General features: G+C 39.3%; 2 protein-coding genes across 4 annotated transcripts in view; both read right to left on the bottom strand.

The window, feature by feature from the left end:
* galnt14 (UDP-N-acetyl-alpha-D-galactosamine:polypeptide N-acetylgalactosaminyltransferase 14 (GalNAc-T14)) overlaps positions 1–8,244 on the bottom strand; it is a 199,483-nt gene extending 191,239 nt beyond the window's left edge. Inside the window, exons 1-2 of one of the 3 annotated variants that reach the window (XM_042390137.1) lie at positions 8,103–8,244; positions 6,736–6,830 (exon numbers count right to left, since the gene is read on the bottom strand). In XM_042390137.1, the coding sequence (XP_042246071.1) occupies positions 6,736–6,830; positions 8,103–8,202 (195 nt within the window). In that variant the 5' untranslated portion in view covers positions 8,203–8,244. Of the gene's footprint in view, positions 1–1,433; positions 1,655–6,735; positions 6,831–7,887; positions 8,037–8,102 lie in introns of those variants that run through there. The other 2 variants (XM_042390138.1, XM_042390140.1) reach the window with 2 other exon arrangements.
* A 3,657-nt stretch (positions 8,245–11,901) lies between these two features.
* Positions 11,902–21,424, bottom strand: part of zfand3 (zinc finger, AN1-type domain 3) — a 12,295-nt gene continuing 2,772 nt past the window's right edge. The window contains exons 2-6 of the mRNA XM_042390195.1: positions 19,306–19,346; positions 15,696–15,887; positions 13,713–13,778; positions 13,422–13,592; positions 11,902–12,108 (exon numbers count right to left, since the gene is read on the bottom strand). Coding sequence (XP_042246129.1) covers positions 11,954–12,108; positions 13,422–13,592; positions 13,713–13,778; positions 15,696–15,887; positions 19,306–19,346 — 625 coding nt within the window. The 3' untranslated portion in view covers positions 11,902–11,953. The remainder of the gene's footprint in view (positions 12,109–13,421; positions 13,593–13,712; positions 13,779–15,695; positions 15,888–19,305; positions 19,347–21,424) is intronic.

Below are 21,424 nucleotides of genomic sequence, written 5' to 3'. Positions count from 1 at the left end.
ATCCTGATTCAGATACAAAACTGTCAATGTGAGACCACATACACGCTTCACAAGAACTCACCTACAACATCCTGCTAACATACTGTTACACTCTCAGATGGGCCGATGATGTCTGTAGTTAAAAGAGTTTATTGATTATATTCATCTAATATTCTTTTAAGGACGTTAAGTGCCTGTAAAGCTGATTAATTAAGTTTGTACCTTATGATATTTCTGTCATTCCTGAAGTGTTTCTTGAGGATTGTGGGCGGTTATGAGATTTCTAGTTTGTATGCGTGCGCTTGTAAGTTCAATAAAACAAGGTAAGAGAGGCAGGATCAATACAACTTAACCCACCAGCTACAGCTAACATGCTGTGGGTCTTTTACATAACAGACATCCCGCAGTGCACACTGGGTAGAGACATCAAGCGAAATTAACCTAATTATTGTCAAAGGAACCACAGAAATCTGATAACGAATTAATACAATGATAAGAAGCCTTTTAGTGAATGTGTGAGTACATTATTGTGGTATTATAGTAAAAAAACTGTTATAGTATTATTGTAGGAAATAGAAAATAACAAGTGAAGTATTACGTCATTATCAGACATGAAGAGTGGGATTAACTTGTAATATTACAGGGATGCCAGAGGAGGTAAATGCTCACTAATACCAAAGATAACTCTACAGCAAATAAAAACTTACAATATGACAGATTTTCTTTATTCTTCTACACTCTGAGCTGACACAAGAAAGTCCAGAGGGAGGAAATAACTGAGTCCGTTTACTTGACTGAAGTTCTTAGGATTTGGCACTTTTGGTTATATTTACATTTGGTGTTTGAATGTTGACAGACTTCTTACCTTAATTCCCCTTCATTTCATTTTAGAAGATTATGTGCTTAAGATTGTTCACTGAATTACTTCACCTTCAACATGAAGAAAACAGATAAGAAACCCTGCAATCATTTAAAACGTATTAGTGCCAATTAGTTCATATGAATGCCTCCTGATTTACTCAATTTCAATTACAGGACCTTCACTTGTAATCAAGTATGCTTTTTATTACATTAACTCAAGACTTTAACTAACTTCATCAGTGATTCACAAACTATCATTGAGGTTTGTAGGAAAACTACATGGATATCACAGAAAAAGTCTTTACCGGGATGTAAGAAGCTACTAATGCTATAAAACAAACAATAATGTTAATATAAAGTCATTATAGAAGCACTTTAAGTCAGGATACTGCTTATATTAGAGGGACACAACAGTGACAACTGTGAACTCCAGTCAGTACAGAGATATCAGCGATATTTCTCCCGGACACACAGTCAGTTAATGTAGCTCATTCACAGCAGGAGAGGTGGTTAAATCTCTACTTCACCTGGTTGAACGCTGTCTCTCCTCCTCCCGCTACTCCTCCTCCTCCTCCTCCTCCTCCTCCTCCTGCCCCGGTACCGAGCTCCGGTAGCTTCCTCCGGCTCAGCACCAGCAGGTAAACCAGCGCTCCCAGCCACACCAGCACCGCCACGGCCACCGCCAGCCTCCGACAGAGACGCTTCATTTTCCGGTCAGGAGGAGCCGGCGGCGCCCGCAGCCCGGCTGCTGTCAGAATCCCATTTTATAGACGCGAGAAAACAAAACAAAAAAAAAAAAAAAGAAAGAAGAAGAAAACACACCAAGCAGCCAAGCTACACTTACACACACATACACACACACACAAGTCTGTCCGGTCCCGCTGACGGTAAAACACTGACTACACAGCGCGCGCTCTCTCTCTCTCGCTCTCTGTCTCAACTCACAGAGAAGCTCGAGCGCTACTCTGACACGCCTGACAGCCGCGTGCGAGTGCGTGCGTGTGTGTGTGTACGAGCGTGTGACAGAGAGACTGTGTGCGTGTGTGTGTGTGTGTGTGTGTGTGTGTGTGAATCAGTGTGTTTCACTGAGGGAGTCCTGGACCCTCCTGAAGGTCTGAACGGGAGAGCATGGAGCTCCACCTGCCGACACCCACAACTACTCCACTAAAGTAGAACAGAACAGGATAGAATAGAATAGAATAGAACAGAATACAACAGAATAGAATAGAATAGAATAGAATAGGATAGAGAGAGAAGTGACAGACTAGAATAAAAGAGTAAACAGGGAATGTTGCAAAATCACAACATCATAGACTAAAATAAAACAATAAAGCGCAATAGGACGAAGCAAAGTAAAGCAGTTCTATTCTATTCTGTAGAATAAAGTAGAGACTGTTGACTGGATGAAGAGGTAGACTTCAGGTATTTCCTTACAAGCTAAGTTTAAGTGTTATTATTTAACTTCAAGTTGCTGTGCTCATGTACATGTAATCATTAAACTACTCTGATACCACTTTACGGCAACGTGACATTCAATGATAAATGGTCTGGATTCATATAGCGTCTTTCTAGTCTTCTGACCACTCCATGCAAACATTCATCCATTCACACACACCCAGCTATTTGGGGTTCAGTAACTTGCCCGAGGACACTTCAACATGTGGACCGGAGGAGTCAGGGATGGAACTGCCGATCTTCCAAATTAGTGGATGACCTGCTCTACTTCCTGATCCACAACGTTAACCTCTCGTCAGCTGAGCAGGTAGGAGAAGCGGTGTCAGCAGTCTGGAGATATTTTTAGGATAAGCGATAATGACAAAAGTAGAGCAGACTGCAAACTGCGCTCTGCTAAACTGTCAAGACAAGGGGTAAAAAATAGCTCCCTCAACACAATCGATTTGACGAAACATCTAAAGGAGAAACACGACACAGAGTTCAAGGAGTTTGCTAATGCTAGCAGCGGGAAAGAGCATGACATGCTACAGTCCACCATCAATAGAAGCAGGTTTTGGGAATATTCAGCTCCAAATATGAGCTCCTTGACAATCTCTGCACTCACCAGTGGACTCTTCTGGAAAAGACTCCATCTGTTCTGGCTCTCTTTGAGGAGTTAAAGTGTTCCTCTGAAGCTTTGGCATCAGATGTTTCCTGCTGTGCTTCAGAGACTTTTGACCAAATAAACCGACGAGGATCATGGGATCAAAACAATGAGGGGAACCTTCACTGCAGCCGTCGAGACGCTTCACTGACACAGATAAAACCCTCGACTACTAAACCGTCATCATCATGACCAACCTTAAACTGTTTACTATTTAACTTTTGCATAACTAATTTACTTTATCAAGTGATTTGAAAGCAATACACTGACATCATTCTGATCATTTCAGACTAGCTTGTCTGTTATCAGCTAAAATATTATTATCTGTTTTAGGTATAAAGATCATTTTTTCTCAGACATCAAAGCTGTTACAGAAGCCGAAGAGATGGTGATGCTGGAGCTGCAGAAGGTGTCTGGAGGACAGGCAGACAAGCAGGGGGATCTGGGAGAACCACTTGCCAGAAAGCTACACAAGGCCCCCGGCCCAGCAGCAGTCTGGACGGTGTGTATGATGAGATAGCAGATGAGCAGAGCACCAGCGGGTCTACCTGTGGGACCTGGAGAGACCACAACTTCTCTGGAAGACAAACCACTGTAGTACCGGAGAGTTAAACAAACTGCAGTTTCCCACTTCGGCCCAAATGTCACACAGATACCTCTCAGCACCATGCAGTAGTGTGGAAAGTGAAAGGCATATATTGTAGGTGAAAACAGCATCTGCCTCTTCACAGACGGCACTAACATGTGATAACATATCGTTTCAGTTGTCCTGCTACAGTTGTATGTTGTGTTGAACTGAAATCAACTAAATGTGTTACAGGTTACATTTAAGTGAAATGTGTGGCGGCACCATGTTTGTTCAGGAAATCACAACAGCTTCATGTTAAACATTTAATGTGTTACAGTCAGAAAATGAGGAACATCTGATGAAAATAAAACATGTCTTCAAAGTCATTGTCAGATCTGATAGTATTAAGTATTCATATCAGTACTCGTATCACCAAGTACCCAAATGTAAGTACTTGTACTTGCACATGTTGTTCCTAATTTATTGTAAATTATACTGAAATGTGTTTTGTCTTTGTTCTTTTGGCTGGTTTGATTTGTTTTGCATTAAACACAAGATGGTGCTACAATGTGCTATAATTTCCTCTTCATCCTATAAGACGCTTGTGTGATGTTTGAAAAGTGGTTTTCAACCCATAATTTCTGTTTGGCTCCTGATGAAGGTGTAAACTGAAAAACTAGGCACATTCAGCACAATGCTGTTTGACTAAAGAAGTTGTCTATGAAAACAGAAAGTCTTTGTGCGGTCGTCCTGCAGGCTTCTGATACCTTAAAATGAACCTGAACATGAAGAACTTGTGAGCCTTCGCCACATAAGTAGTGAGCAATTCAACCAAAGAGGGATTTTCTATCTCAGATAGTCTGATTTAATTTTTTTGGAGACCTCAAGAGGTAAAGATTCCAGTATTTCACATGAAGAAAATGCAAAAATAAGAAGGCTGAAGAAAAATCTACTTCAATTTTTGTTCCTTCTTGTCGGTTTAATCATCTTGTGACCTCTCAGATTTATCTTAGGACCCCTTTGGGGATCCAAGCCCTCAGGTTGGGAACCACTGCTATAGGCCACTGTCACTCTGATTAAATTGGCTGTTAACAGAACAAAATTATTAACCATAAATGATCACAATAATGCAATAAATAACCAGATTTTGGTGAATAGAGAGTGAGGTGGTGAAGAGGAGGAAACAGTGGGGAGAATTAAGTAAGAATAGATTGAGAGAAATTGAAAAAGAGGGAAAACAGGGAGAAAATAGCACAAAAAGAAAATAAATGGAGACGAAGAGAGGAGAAGAAAACATATATAAGAGACTAACTAGAAGAGGCGAGAAGATAAAAGAGAGAAAATACCATTAGAGAGGAGGAGGAGGAGGAGGAGGAAGAAGAAAAGGAGAGAGAAGCAGATTAAAATACAGTGAGAGAAGAGAGGAGGGAAAAACAGAAGAGGGAAAGAAGATGTGGAGAATATATAAGAGAACAAGATGAAAGGCAGAGGAAAAAGAGTGAAGAGAAGCAAGAAATGGACAAAAAAAAGTGACAAAAGTAGATGAAGAAGAAAAAGGGAAAGAAGAACAGAAGAAAAGGTGAAATGAGAGGAGAGAGGAGGAGAAGGGAAGATTATTTTCTATTGCAGACACATGAACAGACAAGTTGACAAGAAGAAAACTGTCAGTTATCCTTCATTTTATTTCAATAAATGATCAAACTCACCGCTGGACACAAGAATCCGTCTTACTGTTATGAATGTAAAACCACAACTGTGACAACCACAAAAAATAAAAATGATCCTTCTAGAGTGAGACAGAGTTGAACTCCAGGAGAAACCACGTCTCTACTGTGTTAGAGCACCATCTAGTGTTTATACAGAGTAATGCTCCTTTCTCTTTTCAGTAAGACTATATTAAAAAAAAAACAAGTTTCCTCTGTGTTGTGTAGAGACTTTTACACTCAAGTTGAAATACATCTGTCACAAATTATTGCTAGAAAAGTCGACATCACCACACTACATGGAACATGTAGTTGTTTGAACTAGTGTGTGTACACATTGTAATGTAAATTTTCATTTATATGCTTTATACCCATTTCACTAACAGTGAAAGTTTTAAAGAGAACATTGATGTAATTTTTTAACTTTAAAACATAAGTTTAAACTACAGTGTTGTAAGAGTAAAACCCAAAAGCAGAGAGATGATATTACAAAGATGTCCACACACACACACACACACACACACACACACACACACACACACACACACACACACACACACACACACACAATGCTGATAAAATTAGTAGAGCTGCAATGATAAATCAATTAGTTGCCAACAAATTAATCGACAACTATTTTGATAATCGATTCGTCGTTTTTAGTCATTTTTTTATAGAAAAAAAGTCCAAAATCTCTGATTCCAGCTTGTTAAATGTGAATATTTTCTGGTTTCTTTAGTCTCTATGACAGTAAACGTCATCTTGGACTTTGGGAAACAAACACCTGAACAATGTGTAGCCCAACCAGTATATCATGGCGTTTTCTAAGCCTATACCAATTTTTAAAGATTTTTAATTGATACGATACTTCACCAATAGTCATTATGTTACATCAACAATTGTTTTCTTTCTCTTAAGAATTGTGACTAAGACATGTACCAAGCAGGACATTTTTACAGCTGAAAGATAAAACTGTTAAGGCTGGAAAACACGATATAATGGAGACACTGTTTCTAAATGACCTCAAACATTATGTTGAGTATTTCTGTGCTGCAATTTCTTGTTACTTATTGGCCGACGTATAAGTAAGCAGTCAGCTAATATCAGCCGAGATATCAGGCTGGCCAATACATTTATACTGTAGTGGTGGATATCTAAAATAAAAAAGCAATTTTGTCACTGATGATTGACTCAAAAGCATTAATACATTTTTTTTTAAAAAGTTCATAATTGAAGCAGTTAAGAACTCTGCCTCTAGAGTCACACAAAGCCATCTATTGGACTGTAATGCAGAAAACTATAACATGAATATACACTCAAAAATCCAAACAGCACTCAAACCCACAACCTATCAAACCTGAATCATGACCAACTGAGCTATCAGAGCTTTCAGAGCTGCAGCTCAGACATATGGAGTTCAGCTGATCAGTTTGTTCATCAGAATCATGATAATTAATATGAAGTCAAATTGTAGTATAATTTTAGTCTTAGTGCTGTCAGTTTAGCATCTAATAGAAAGAACCTACCATCCTTTCTGCAGCTTCCTCTTTCAGCCTGACATTCTCTCTCTCTCTAGTGGTTTGTGTTCGGTGCTGGCGGGGAAGCTTCCTGCAGAGGAACCCTGAGCAAGAACATGGAAATGGTCTAGAGAAAAAGTCTAAAAACCTTTGCAAATCCTTACTCTAAAACTACTCATTTAAAACATGCACATTAACAATTGTGGTCAGTTTGATCAGGTGTCACATTTCCATTCTGTTCACCACTGAGGAAAACTCTTACTGGAGTTAAGTCACTTTGGAACAATTTGTGCTTGATGACTGATTAAGTTAAGATAAATCAGATGAATTAGTTATATTAAAAAGATACACAGTATGAGATGTGTGATTTAACGATAGGGCTGCAACTAACAATTGTTTTCAATATCAAATAATCTGCCAATTATTTCCTCGATTAATTGTTTTGACTATAAGATGTCAGAAAGTAGAGGAAAATGCCTGTTATAATTTCTTAAAGCTCAAGGAGACACTTTCAATTATCTTGTTTTGGTGATATTCAGATATTCAGTTTACTATCAAAAACAAACAAAATTTGAATTCTCACATTTACAGCTGCAATCACTGAATATTTGGTATTTTAGCTATAAAAAATGACTAAAACGATTATTTAGTTACAACATTTTTAAAATTTTCTGTGGATCAACTACTGGATTAATCGACCAATCATTGATAAGGTTCCGTAATTTGTACATTTTCCTTTTTAAGACCACTAACAGAGCTGTTATATCGGTAAATCACTAAAGAGCCTCTTGTGTGTTAGCATTAACATTACATTTGAGTCACAGAGTTAAGCATCTTTTCCTCTAAAAAAATAAATACCCACTTAACCTACAAAAACCCATATAGTAACAACATGTACCACTGTCCTGGGGATATTTACAGAATCAATTCCTTAAAAATACGTTTGCCGGCTAGTTAGCATCGAGAAATGGTAGCTAAATTGGTAGCTAAACGGCTCTAACGGCTGACCTCAACTGTAACTGCTGAGCTCAACGGCAACGGCTCTAACGGCTGACAGCTAGAAAATATTAGCTAGCTAGCTAACACTTGTGACGAGTTTGTTAAGTCAGACTGACAACTGAAAGTTTTTTTTCTAATTATCCCTGATTAACATTAACTTACTCATCTGCTGTTTGCCAGGGTGGGAACGGAGGTGAAATCCTGTTCAAGATATTAACCAAAAACTTTTGGAACAGCCTCAGTCTGGCTAACTAATTAGCTACAGGAAACTCTATTTGGCTTCTCCCACTGCCGCTACCGCAACCAATAAGAATGACGGTTCATTGTTGCCCTTGGTAACAGCAGTTGACAAATCGATCGAGTCAAGGTCCACTTACTCGCTTCTCCTGGATATTTTAACCATATTACACGGTTCTCATCAGCAGCAGTTTGGGTTTCCTGTTGCTGTGGATCTTCAGCACCTCCATCACTTCCCATCAATGCTGAGTGTCCAGTAACGAACTTGACTGTTAATTCATTCCTGACTGAACACTAGAAACCTACTAACTAGCTTGTTCTAGAGCTTTTGACCATGTCACACGGTCATCATCAGCAGATCCTATTTCCAAAAATAGAAGGGAAACAACTCACAGATTGGCCATTACTTTTCTCCTAAATACTACAAGAATGTATCCATGACACACTGTACCTTAATTGTTTTTTGTATACAGTTATTATTTAATATTCTGGTTAAACAAATTTGTTACAAATATTTAGCCAATATCTAAATTTCACTTGGATATCAAATTGGTTCTATATTTAAATAGGAAAAGCATAGTTTTGAGGGCAATGCTGCAAATTTTACTATCACATTTTTGTGGTAACCATATCTATTCCTCAAGAACAAATCAACTGAAATTATGGCTAATTTTGGAAAATCTGTCCAGAAAGCTTATCCTGATTCTTTCACCAGCCATACAGATAAATTAGCTATCATACAACATATCATACATTATATATTATACAAGTGTTTTAATAGCAAAATGGTATCAAATCTGACAACATGACAAAAAAAAAAAAAACTCAGGTAGTTCAAAATCATGAATAGGCATTATCATTAATAGGCAAACTCTGATGGATGGCATTCTGTTCATGGTTTATTTTATAGTAATAAGAAACACACATATAAACACACACCACATCCTCTAATCCAGTTTATTTTCCTCAGCAGAAAATGGAACACGATAAAATTAAAAAGGAGAAAATAGGACAGAATTATGTTCTTGCTTTTTTATACATATAACTAAATATGCCACTCTATGCTAGGGTGTAAGTAACTCAAACTGATATAAGGTTAAATAATTTTTTTCTTTAAAAGGTACAGAAAGATATTCCATTACTTCAATTTCTCATTAGCACTCAAAAAGGAACAGGATTTTTTTTTTCTCAAAATATCAAAATAAGAACCAGCCAAAGACATTTCTCCAAACTCCCTTTATCCTTCGCTGTGTTCTCATTGGAGAAGACGGGAGGGTGGGAAGAGGTGAGGGAGAGAAGAAACAATAACTTGTGCATGAGGATTAGCATAGTTAAGTGGTGTCTGGTTAAAAGGGCGCTCCACCTGAATCAACCTTTCTGTAGTTATTTTGCAAAAAATAAAAAGGAAGAGACTTTATGATTTTCCTGTGATTGAAGGAAACCTCCTGCTTAGTTCCCAAAATGGGAAAACAGTAATATACAGCTCAGCATCATCAAACTGCACTTCCTGTGATGCTGAAGTACATTTTATAGATTCCCAAACCTGTATCAAACAAATCACAACTTATCATTTTAACGCACCTACAGCATGTGCTAAATGCCCAAATAAAAAAAACAAACATTTTTAATTTTAAGAAATATGTCAGCTTTTGCAACAACACAAACAAAAAGAGTTAATTTTGGTGGAATACCACTTTTAGGAGTAGAAGGAAGAGAGGTGTGTGACTGAACAATATGCACAGCACAAAGTCCAAGCAGTCAGACTGTGTAGGCTGATTAAGAGCAAGATCTGAAACAATGTCAAACAATGACAAAACAAAACAAAAAAAGAAAAAAAAAAAACTAATGAGGAAAGGGAAAAACCACTCAATTTAAGAATTCACATGTTATTTCTGCAGCCAAAACCAGCTGAGGCATCGTGAGACACCGGAGAGCAGCGACAGTTTGAATCTGTGAAGTCAACAGATGGACAACTTTGGAAAAAAAAATAGATGACGGGAGTCTTAAGTTAAAGTTTGATGTTTTACACCTACAGAAGTAGGGTTTATTAACTGCAAAATGACTAAATGTATCTACGTCAGCACTAAAACTGTCCGTTCTACCTTTTCCAAAGAAGCAGAAACAACTTCTCAACCAACTTGCCACTGTGAAAAATCAAAAAAACAGATTTACACGACTGAACAGAACCAATCAGTGTTGGTTACTTGTCAAGGTGACGAGTTGAGAGTCCACTTACATCCAAAACTTACCAATATTTAACTGGAGGCTGGTGTTATTTCACTAACCTTGTTTTTTTTTTTTTTAAAAAGTCTCAAGGTTAACCAGCTTTTGGTTAATTTCTCTTGCTGTGACCTCATAGATTCAAACAGTGGAACCAACCTAGTGAAAGCTCACTAGCATCAATGACGCCTTGGGCAACAATCAATGTAAATAATTAAAAAAAAAAAAAAAAAAAATCAAAAGAAGTTATAATATATAGAAGAATTATGTTCCAAACAGATATCCCCGATCTGAAAATAAGAATAACACCTAATTCTACCCACAAAACACAAAATGAGAAATAAATTATAGGACTATTTAAAGGGTAGTAGGTAATTTATGTACTCAGGAGGCTAAATTAGCACTCTTGACTGATCGTCTTCAACTCTAGAGATACTCAGTGTTGAACTTCGGGTGTTTTTGTTTTCTTAAGTGAATACACGGTGTTTTGGCGAAGAACTCTTCATTTGAATACAAAAATTCAGTCGTATTCCCCTTTATGTATCAAGAACAACAGTACCACTCAGTATATTGAAAAGGGGGAGGGGAGGGGGAGGGGGGGAGAGGGAGAAGAGGATCTGCTACACAGAGGATTTATCTGAGTGACTCTAGTCCATTAGTGTGGATTATTTTTTTCAATATTTATTTGTATTTTTCTTTTTGTCAACAGTCCATGTGAGCAGAGGCAGGGATTGGCTGTATTGTCCTCCATGACACCGTGGTTAAGCAGTAAAAACAGAGCTAATCACCATGACGGCCACACAGGGAAAAAATAAAATAAAATAAAATAAATCAAAACCATGACAGCATCCTTGGACTGCCTCACATTATCAAATGACACGCTCAAACCTGCACAAATACACTGTTGCTGGTACCATGTACAGGCAAAACACCGTTATAGTGATGCTGCGCATGGACCTGAACGTTGGTAGAAGAAGAAAAAAAGAAGAAGAGGAAGGCGGGGTTACAGGTTTGATACTCCAACCCCTTGATGACGACCTGAGGAGTGGTCGTGGGATAGAGCTGGACCCCTCATCCGCGACCGAGAAAAATGAAACAAAACAAAACAAAAAAACTGCTGTTGAATGAGAATCCAAACAAAATCAGTTCAGCCGAACGCTACAACAGTTCATCTTCCGTAACTTCCTGTACTGAAAAAAAAAAAAAAAAAAAAAAGGAGCGTGAGCAAAGAGGAGGAAACCGTGGCGAGATACAGTGGAACTGTGCACAATGTACGACTGACTGGATCTGGATCTGTCTCTGTGGCATCCTTCCTCTGAAGACGGGGGGGGGGGGTGGGGTTAAGGCTGTGTGTGTGAGAACATGCGATACTGAACGTGGCTCCGCAGAAGAGCCACCAGGCCCCCTGTTGGCCCCCGAGCGAGTCCAAATAGACGCTCCAGGCAGGAAATCAGGGCGTCAACAGGGCGGCGTCAAGCTCAGATCCAAAAAATCGCCTGGTCAGATGCTGGATGTTGCGACCGTGCTCCCTCCCCTCCCTCCGGCTCCTCCACCTCTTCTTCCCTCCCTCCCCTCCCCCTCTCCCTCCCCCTTCCCACCCATCAACCCATTTGTCATTCCTCCTAGCTCTCCCTCCACAACCACCTCCTCCTCCTCCTCCTCCTCCTCCTCCTTCTTCTCCTCCTCCTCCTCTTCCTCCTCCTCCTCCTCCTCCTCCTCCTCTTTGTAAGCGCCTCATCTCTAACTGGATGGCTGGTCACGGTGTGGCCAATCAGGAGCACTCCTCCCCGATGCGTTGGCATGAGCGGCCCACCTTGCGGTCCAGCTTCACCATCTTGAGGACGGCCTCCTCGCGCCCACGGCCCAGATGGTCGAACAGACAGTCGTGTTGCTCGGGGAGACGGTGGAGCATGCAGAATACATAGCCTGGGAGGGAAACAAAAACAAAGTGGTGAGGAAGGAAGTGACCCCGTTAAATGTTTTGTTGCTACCTCTTTGTATGGGAGAAAACATCCCATCATGCCGCTGGTTTAACCTCGCCAAGCTTATCAGACAACACGCGTATCCAGCCTCTAACTGAACCTGATCTGCACTGCTTTCCTCCTCTCATGCATCTGAAGTGCGAGAATAACAGGATTTTTTTGACACTTTGACTTTATTTGATGGGTTAAAATAGAGATGCAGGAAGGGAAAGAGAGCAGCTGACAGCTGGAATTGAACCAGAAATGTGTTATGTGGTATGGATCTTAATATTTCATTGAATTACACGCAGCCTGGAGCATCATCTGTAACCCACTGGAGCTCAATGAGTCATCAAACGCCTTCAAGCTAAACCAGTAATGGTATATAAGTAGGTATGTAAATGCAAGAAATATTTACTAAATATGATGAAAAAACAGACTCTGTAAATGAACATTCTGAAATGTAATTAGCTGCAGAAGAAATTAAATGACAGAAAAAACTGAACTGCATGACAAGCTCTCTTTAATGTAAAGATATGAGGATTTTCATCTGCGTTTTTTTTAGTTTGTAAAAACTTTCCTGTAATAAAAAGTCCTTTTGTGGAGATTTAAATATACTTCAGACAAGCATGTTGGGGCAACAAACATATATACAGGTATGTGTGCAGGTATTTTGATGATTAGTTTTACTTGGGTGGAGCATTAGTGGGTTTGTCATATATATGAACGAAGCACCGAGTGTGTTTACAGAATCACTAAGTATAGAAATCAACTCTCAAGACAGTGAACTACACATATCTCAGGTTGATTTCAGCAGCGGTTTGTGTTGTTTCACTTTTTCAGTCCAACAAATGAAACACATTTTGAACCACAGCGAGGGGAACAAACCAGTAAATTTAGAAGTGTGTGTGCAGCCTTTTTGGTTATGATGACACATGACTTAAAGCCAAAGTCCATCATGGTACATTACTGTCCCTGTTTTTGAGACTATACATGAGTTTGACTACCATCATACAAAATCTTGGCCTGTTTTACTCCTTTGCTTACAAAAATGACACGTTAACATATTTAAAACCATCATAAAACATTAATAACTTTGATTCACTTGTAAAAATGTAATCAGTTACATTTTAAAGTGATAACAGATTGGAAACACTACAGCAGCTGACTTAGACGCTTAGAATCAGTGAAATTAGTTGCAGTAGTGTTTAGGTGAAAGCACTCTTCTTGGTCATGATGACATGTGACTGAAAGCCACACTGACGGGTTGGTACTTACCGCAGCGACAGGAGCCCAGTTCCTGCTGTACCAGCTCTAGTTTGGTTTGGCAGCGATAGCAGCGCCGACGGTTTTTCTGCTTGGGCGTCCCGCGGGCCTCCTCGCTGCTTCCCTCCTTCTCTTCTGTCCGTGGCCGTTTCTCTGGCGTCGCCTCGCTCTCTGAGCCCGAGGCTGAAAATTTTTTTTTTAATTTTTTTTTAAAAAAATGGCAGTGTTAAGAGTTAGCGCTCAAAGTGGGGCAGGTCACGCAGAGTAAGTGGCAGGAAGAAGAGGCTGACTGACTGACTGTACCTGATTCTCGTGGACGTTTTGTGGGTGTGCAGAGTGTGCCTTGGGCTGTTTCTGTGCACGACACGCCTGCAGATGGAAAATAAAGAGACGCGTGAGATGGGATGTGAAACGTTCTCTTCCATACAACACATGTAGAGAAAAAAAGCACAATAAATAACATAATAAATACACTAATGTGGTACAAACTACTATGAAACATGTAATTTGTAGTTTTGTGCTATTGAAAGGTATGTTCCAGTAATAAATGTCAACAGTTGGTATTAAAGAGTCGCAGAAATCTCTCAAAACCTTTGCAAATAAAACCAAATGTATCTTATTTTGGGTGAAAGGACCTTTAAAGCTGTGAGGAGGTATATTGAACGTGGTTTAGTCTTCCATGTTAGTAGATATATCCTATATTTTTATATCATTATGAACAATGTTTTGGTATTTGAGGGATAAAACTCTCCACTTTAATACATCACTGTAATCTATTATGTTGTCCCACAACAATTATTTTTGAAAGACAAACAAAGAAACAGTCTGCCAGCAGGATAAGATCCAATTTCTTTCCAAAGCACTTTAGGCTTTTTCATAAAGTTCCATTAACTGAGTGTCAACACCTCAAACAATACAGAAGAAGACAGATGCCTCCACCGTTATGTAGACAGAGGAACATTTCCACAACGTTCTTTTAACGTTCGCAGTGGAAACAAACTGATTATTTTTCTCCACTGGCAGATCTTGTTTTCAATAAAGTTGCAATTTTAAAACTTAATTAACAGTCTGAATGACTTCATATTACAATGTGTTGCATAGAAAATTAATTTTAAAAAGAGAAAGCGCAGTTTGTTTTTTTCAATTGTGAATGCTCAGTGTGTTCACAGAGGAATGTGTGCTGTCTACTGTCTATAGGACATCTTACTGTATGTGTGGTCACATTGAACTGAGTTCTGCTGTTGTTGTTGTTGTTGTTGTGTGTGACTGTTTCTAAAGGTGGAGAACGCTGCACAGCCACAGCTGAACCTTCAAGACTTCATGCTACTTATAAGTATGAAGACATACTGCTGAGAGAGTCTCAGTGACTCAGTGACTGTTGGGTGAATTATGCTTCCTTGCTGAAAGTATTTGAAAGATTCAGCTCCCCACCGCCCTGTGACTAAATCCAGTCAGAGCTTTAACTCCTGTGTTTGACTCTTTCTCCTTCTATACTTTCCCACTGAATCTAAAGACAGAAAGTAACTGCAGCTGGACACAGAAAAATACTCATATATTTGAATGGAGAGCGAACCGCTTGGTGCTCGGGCTCTAATAAAGGAAAAACTGCAGGACAGAGATACAAATGTTAGTTTTGATGGTATTTTTCTACAGAACTTTATCACTAAACTGTCATCCTTTCCCTCATAGGTCATCCCCACTACTGAATTATAAATATAAGACCTATAATTATTGTAAAATAAATGATAATAACACCAAACTTCATACAAAGTTTGTATATAATGTACTGTATGTATATAGGCCTTTCTGCTGTATCCTACAGAAATGAGCTGCATTCAACCCCCACACCAGTGACGGCTGGTGACTCAAAAAATTGGGGAGGACAGGAGGAAAACCAACATACGGCATCAAACTACATCATTGTCCCACCTGATGAAGTCGGAGGGGTGGGGGGCAATTTTATATGCCAATAAAACAATTTGCTTTTAAAAACAAATGATACCTTCCTCTTTTAAACACAGTAGTGTATGAAACAGCCTCTGTCCACATCATCAAAATAATTATATATATATATACACACATATACATAATAAATCATTTATTCCAGAATTAGTATCAGCTTATATCTGAAACTTTCAACTCAGAACAATTTTCTCTTTGTGTTTTCCATAAAGGCATAAAATGACATGTTTTGAGGCTTTTTGTTTCCCCGTTCATGTGGATGTAAAAAACAATAATAATTAAATAAAAAGAGCATGTGTGAAAACGTCGGTTGTCCCATCTTACCTTCCCTTGTGCTGGGAAACGTGGGCGAGGGCTCTTCGGTTGACGGCTGCTCGGAGCTAGAGGGCGGCGATGACAATAGAGACTGGCTACTGCTACTGCTCGTCTCGCTACTGAAGACAGGTGATTGGCTACTCCCAGTGCTTTGGATAGGCTTGGAGGTGCAGTCCTCCCCTGGCTGCTTCTTCTGGATGTCTGTGGTCAAGGACAGTGAGTAAGCGAGGAGAGAGAGAGAGAGAGACATAAAAATAGGACAGAGAAACAGATACACACACACACACACACACACACACACACACACACACACACACACACACACACACACACACACACACACACACACACACACACACACACACAGAGGGAGGAGGAGGAGGAGGAGGAAGAGAGACGACACAGAAAAACAGAGTCAAAACACTCAAATCTGGACTCATGCGCTTGCTTATGGTTTGAGGTGCAGAAACACTGCTGCACACCAGAAGCCTCCTGTCACTGTGGCTGTGATAACAGGTGTTATGCAGCATTTGCAGGTGTGTAGAAAATAGGTTATTCTAGCTGCCAGTGAGGCTGAATGTTACTGATATTTTTACATAATAAAGCTGTACCTTGTTACATATTTATGTCAAAGTATAACCATCGTTTTAGATTAAATCACAAGTGTGGCTGCAACAGCGTAGTTTCCCTTCCTCTCTTATTAAAGGAGAGGTTGGCAATTTTTCATGTCTGTCCTGACACAGTAGTCACGTGTCAAATGAACACTGACATGTTTTTCTTGCAAAAAAATGTATTTAAAAGTTTATCTGAAGTTAATAAGAGGCTTCAGCTGCCCAAATTAGTCAGATCAAGCTAATATCTTTCAACGTTACTGTCTTTTTAGTGCCAAATTTCCTCTTTTTGTTTGGATCCTTCCACTGCAGCTGAACAGGAAAACACTGTCCATCGAGACACAAAGAGGGATTTTTTTTTTTTACTAAAAAGACTGACTGTGGAACATATCCGCTTTATTTGACTAACTTGACAACAAAAGCCTCATATTATCTTCAGATAAACTTTTAAATACATTTTTAAACAAAACAAGGACTTATACTGTAAGCACATCTGGAGGGGTTGTCAGACTACCTGCTTTGTGTGCACAGTTTCCCAGCAGACTGACTGTCTACATCTATCTCAACTCTTACCTTTTTTGGTGTCACGTATATACTCGCACGCCAGTAAGAGATGAGAACTCAACCCTAAACTCTTCCTTGGTGGTGCATTAAAAGCAGCTCTAACACTTGAGTTAACAACTGGCTGCTTTACATCACTGTGCTCACTGGTTATAGTGACGAGAGAGTCACATGTATCAAAATCCAATGGACCTCACAAAGAGAGCTAATACAGTTAGATGATTAATTGATGTCTATTGACAGAAAATTAGACGGACTGTTTTTGATGTGTTTGATCAGTTAAGTAACTTTTCAAAGCAGAAATGTAAAAACTAGAGCTGCAGTGATTAGTTAATTAATCAGTTAATTGGCAACTATTCTGATAAGTGAATAATCATTTTAGTCACTTTTAAAGCAAAAATACCAAAACTTCAGGTTCTCAAATGTGATGAGAACCCTGTGATGACATAACAAGACATCTGAAAAGGCTGTATGGAACTATAACCGATATTTTCTGACATTTTAAAGACAAAGCAAGTTAGTCTATAAATAATTAGTAGATTAATAGATGATGGTAAAAACTTCACTAGTTTTACCCTCTCAAACATGAATATTTGCTGATAACTTGGTTACAGTTAACTCAGTATTCTTGGGTTTTGGACTGTTGGTCAGACAAAACTATCAATTTGAAAATGTGCCCTTGACCTGTAGAAAAATTATGATGGGCATTTTTCACCATTTCCTGACATTTCATACACTAACTGATTTATCGAGTAAGTGATTAAGTAATAAGCAGATTCATTGATAATTAAAAAGACTGTCATCATTCGGATTAGTAGTGCTGATCAGCAGCTAATTTTCAAGGTTGAGATGTTTGTTCCAATAAGGAAGAATTTCTAAAACAGTCCCTACTCTCTCCTGCCTGCATTACCTCCTGCCTGTCACATAACTTAACTTAGCTGAAGTGCAACATGATACGCTGTGAGAAAGACAGAATCCCCTCTGATGACCGTGCTGCACTCAGGCCTCTTTACATAATGATCATCTCAGACTTAATCGATCCATGAGGATATTGTCTTTACTTTTTTTCCCCCTCCAGGGAGGTTGAGGGAGGTCAGCCTCGATTTTTAGTTTCTCCTCCGCATGTGGGCTAACCCACTTCTGCTCTGCCTTCATACTCATGTGTATTGAGTCTATTCTGAGCCTCTGTGATGCTAGACTCAAAGCCGGGCCCTTAGGTCCTCGCTGCTGTCTGCCATACTCACTGGTTGCCATGGCCACCGACAGGGCTGCAATGCACCCTCAACCCATCCTCCCAAACCAGACTAGAGAAGTCATTGAGAAAACTTCATGCATACCTTGACATTTTTTGATTTTGTTTGGGCATTTTTCACATTGTGGGAAAACAGAGCTTCCAAACTGAAGGTGTTTCAAAGCTGCTGAATGATTCTGTCCTTAAAACACAACTAATCTGTACACAGGAATTTAAGTTTATTGTTACATATAATGGAATCACATCTTCTTTATTATAAGAAATTACTTTTTTACCTTTAACTAACACTGTCCTCTAAATGGTGGCTTTATCATTTTGGGGAGTGAGATTCTTTACTTGTCCTTCCATTTTCTCAGAGCGACTTCTTAGCATTGTTAGCATTCCTCACTGAAATCAGCAGGCACACCTAGCCTCAAGCTGCTGCTGGCTGTGTCCCTGGCTGTCAGGGAGAACAGCTCTGCATGCCAAGAAGAAACTTGGTTCATACAGTAGAGTCTACTGTATGTGACAGTAACCAGCTGAGAGTAACCTTCAAAACACAACAACGGACACAGGAAACATGAAATTTGATGTCCTTCTGTTGATCAAAAATGCATAAATTTGGAGATGTAATCCATCGGCTCTGTAGTCTAGTAGCATCTGTACTTCGCAGGTAAACTACTGGAGGTAAGTGATGTACAGACTTGTTAAAATAATGTAAAGTAAAAGTCATCAACTGTTTTTTTCAATTCATAGACCTTCAAAGAAAATGGTCAGCTCAAATTTTTGGGGGGCTGCATCGTCCATTTTGTCAGACAAATGGATTTTTAGAAGAAGAAAAGGAACAAATAATAACGTGTCACCTCCCAAAGCAAGCAGGAGGAACAGGAGAGCAACTTTCCAACTACAGCAGCAATTTAAAAGAGAGATTATTTACAACCTTGTAAAATTATGTCATGACAAGTCTGACTTTAGCTGCATAGCATATTTGTTAGGGGAAAAAAGTACAGGCCATAAAAAAACATATATAAGTGGAAATAGTTTTTATTACCCAGATTGACACTGAAGAACATACACAGTATGTAGGCAGCAATAAGGTGACTCTGTCATTTCAGACTGACCCCTTTGTTTTGGTTTTGTTGTTAAAAGTATTTCATTCCATTCTCTTCATTGTCATAAAGACATATCTATATATTGTGTCATGAGAAAGGCTTACCAGCAAAACATTTGGAGCAGAGGTTCATGGTTTTACTGGACCTGCGGAGACACGAGAGAAAGTCAAAGTCAGTGAGTGAATGAAGGGAAAGCTCTTTGGCTGGACTGACAACAGGACTTCCATTAGACCGAATTAGCCCGCTCGCTCTCTGACATAGCTATTAGTAACAGTCATTATGCTACTTAATACTACTCTCAATTAATCCTTTTCTCAGACATCAAAGCCAAGTTTCTACTTAATAAAACTATTGCTCTGCAACATTATTTTTTTCTGCCACAAACCCCATAGTGAAATGTTCTATATCATGGTATGAAAAGTTTAACAAAAGTTAATAATGTGGAGTTGTTGAAACATCTTGGAGAATAGTTTTAAAGTAAAACAAGCTTCATCTCTGTAAAATAAAGACTTTTATGCCCAGTGGCTGAACATTAACATGGAAGAGAAGCAGCACTGATACAAAAACCCTTAAATATAAAACTTCCCCTGTTAGCGACACCAGCAGGACCTTGACCCCTTTCCAATAACTACAATGATACTTGCCTCACATCCTGAGCTTTATACACCACTTTCATAATCTCTCCAAAAGTTCCCTGTCAGCAGCCTTTTTCTGTCTATCATTCTGGCAATCGAGCCTGTGTGTCACAACAAATTGAAGTCATGATGACAAAAAAGAAATCACAAGGGAAGAGGAAGTGAATCGATGCTGTGGGGACACGACGCAGGGAAGGACTATCAGATAAAAAAAAGTAGAATGTGTTGATTAATTTTCTGTGTATCGATCCGACTGTTTCTACACAAAAATGGCTTCTCACTGGTGAATCACAGCCATCTGCTATTAAATACAAAAAAAAAACCACACCTTTGTACACGCTACAAATGCATATAGTTTAAAGTGACAAACCTCAAATCCATCTGTGGAGCGTGCTAGCATTAAACACAAAGTGCAGCTGAAGACAACAAAACCAGCTAAAGATGATAAAAGTACAGTTTAATCTGATAAAAGATGAGTCAGATCTGACCACTCAGTGTGAGCTGAGTGTGAGACGTCTTACAAACGGACACTATATCTTTAACATTTGACTACACTATCCTCTAAATGCCTCTGGGTGTCTGGTGGGCGACAGGACGAAAGGCCACTTAAGAACATTTTGAGAATAAAATATCATTTTAAAAACATTTTTGTCATGATTTTACTGTCATAAAACACCATTTCAAGGAGTACAAAGAAACAAAGTCATTACACAGCGTAATAAGACCACTAACTAAACACTTTAAGACCTTTCATGAAGACCACCAGTGGAACGTCCTCTCTGGGTTTTAATCCTGGTTTAATCCCTGCTTTTCTTGGTGATTTCAGCTTTCCTACAGGTACAGTATGTCGCGTCTGTCCCTCACCTTCTGGACTTCTCTTTAATGTTCATACCACCACAATACGTCTCTGTCAGCCGTGAGCCCCGTCAATAGTGCAGAAGCTGGAACTGGGCTCCGGGTATTCAGATCATTGTTCCTACAGGAACTATGTGACTAATGCAGCAGGACAGGATACACTGAATGTTTCTCCTCCACCAAGGAGGTGATGTATCGGTACCACCGAGATATCTCAATATCTAAAAATTGTTATCCGTTTTGTGAGAGGTCTGATTAGATTTTTGGCGGTGCTCCCGATCCTCCACCATCATATTTCAGCCATAACTACCACACAAGGTGTTTCTACTGTTTGTCCTCCCCTGAATCAACACCTCTCTGACACAGTGTCAACAAAAAACTGACCACGAGAGGCTTCACAAACAGCGTTTACTGCAGAACTGTTGGATTTATTAGCCGGTACAGGTGTGCCAAATCAACTCAGAAGTGAGTGTGAGAACGAACCGATCCACAGCGAGGAGGTGACGACACCGAAGGTCCGTTTATACAAAACTTACTCAGCATTCTGGTTATGTCGTCTGCCTTTAATTAATATTCAGAAACATTATCCTGAGCTCCCAAACACCAGTTAGCAACGTTCAGTCAAAATCTCCTTCATCACTCACACTGACTTGAATAATCAATTCAGTCCTTTTTTAAAAATAAAAAGCCAAATATTCGCTGCTTCCTGCTTCTCAAATGTGAGAATTTTTAC

This window comes from Thunnus maccoyii, chromosome 17 (genome assembly GCF_910596095.1).
Source record: "Thunnus maccoyii chromosome 17, fThuMac1.1, whole genome shotgun sequence".
NCBI classification, from domain to species: domain Eukaryota; kingdom Metazoa; phylum Chordata; class Actinopteri; order Scombriformes; family Scombridae; genus Thunnus; species Thunnus maccoyii.
This window is presented reverse-complemented; position numbering and strand designations above follow the sequence as displayed.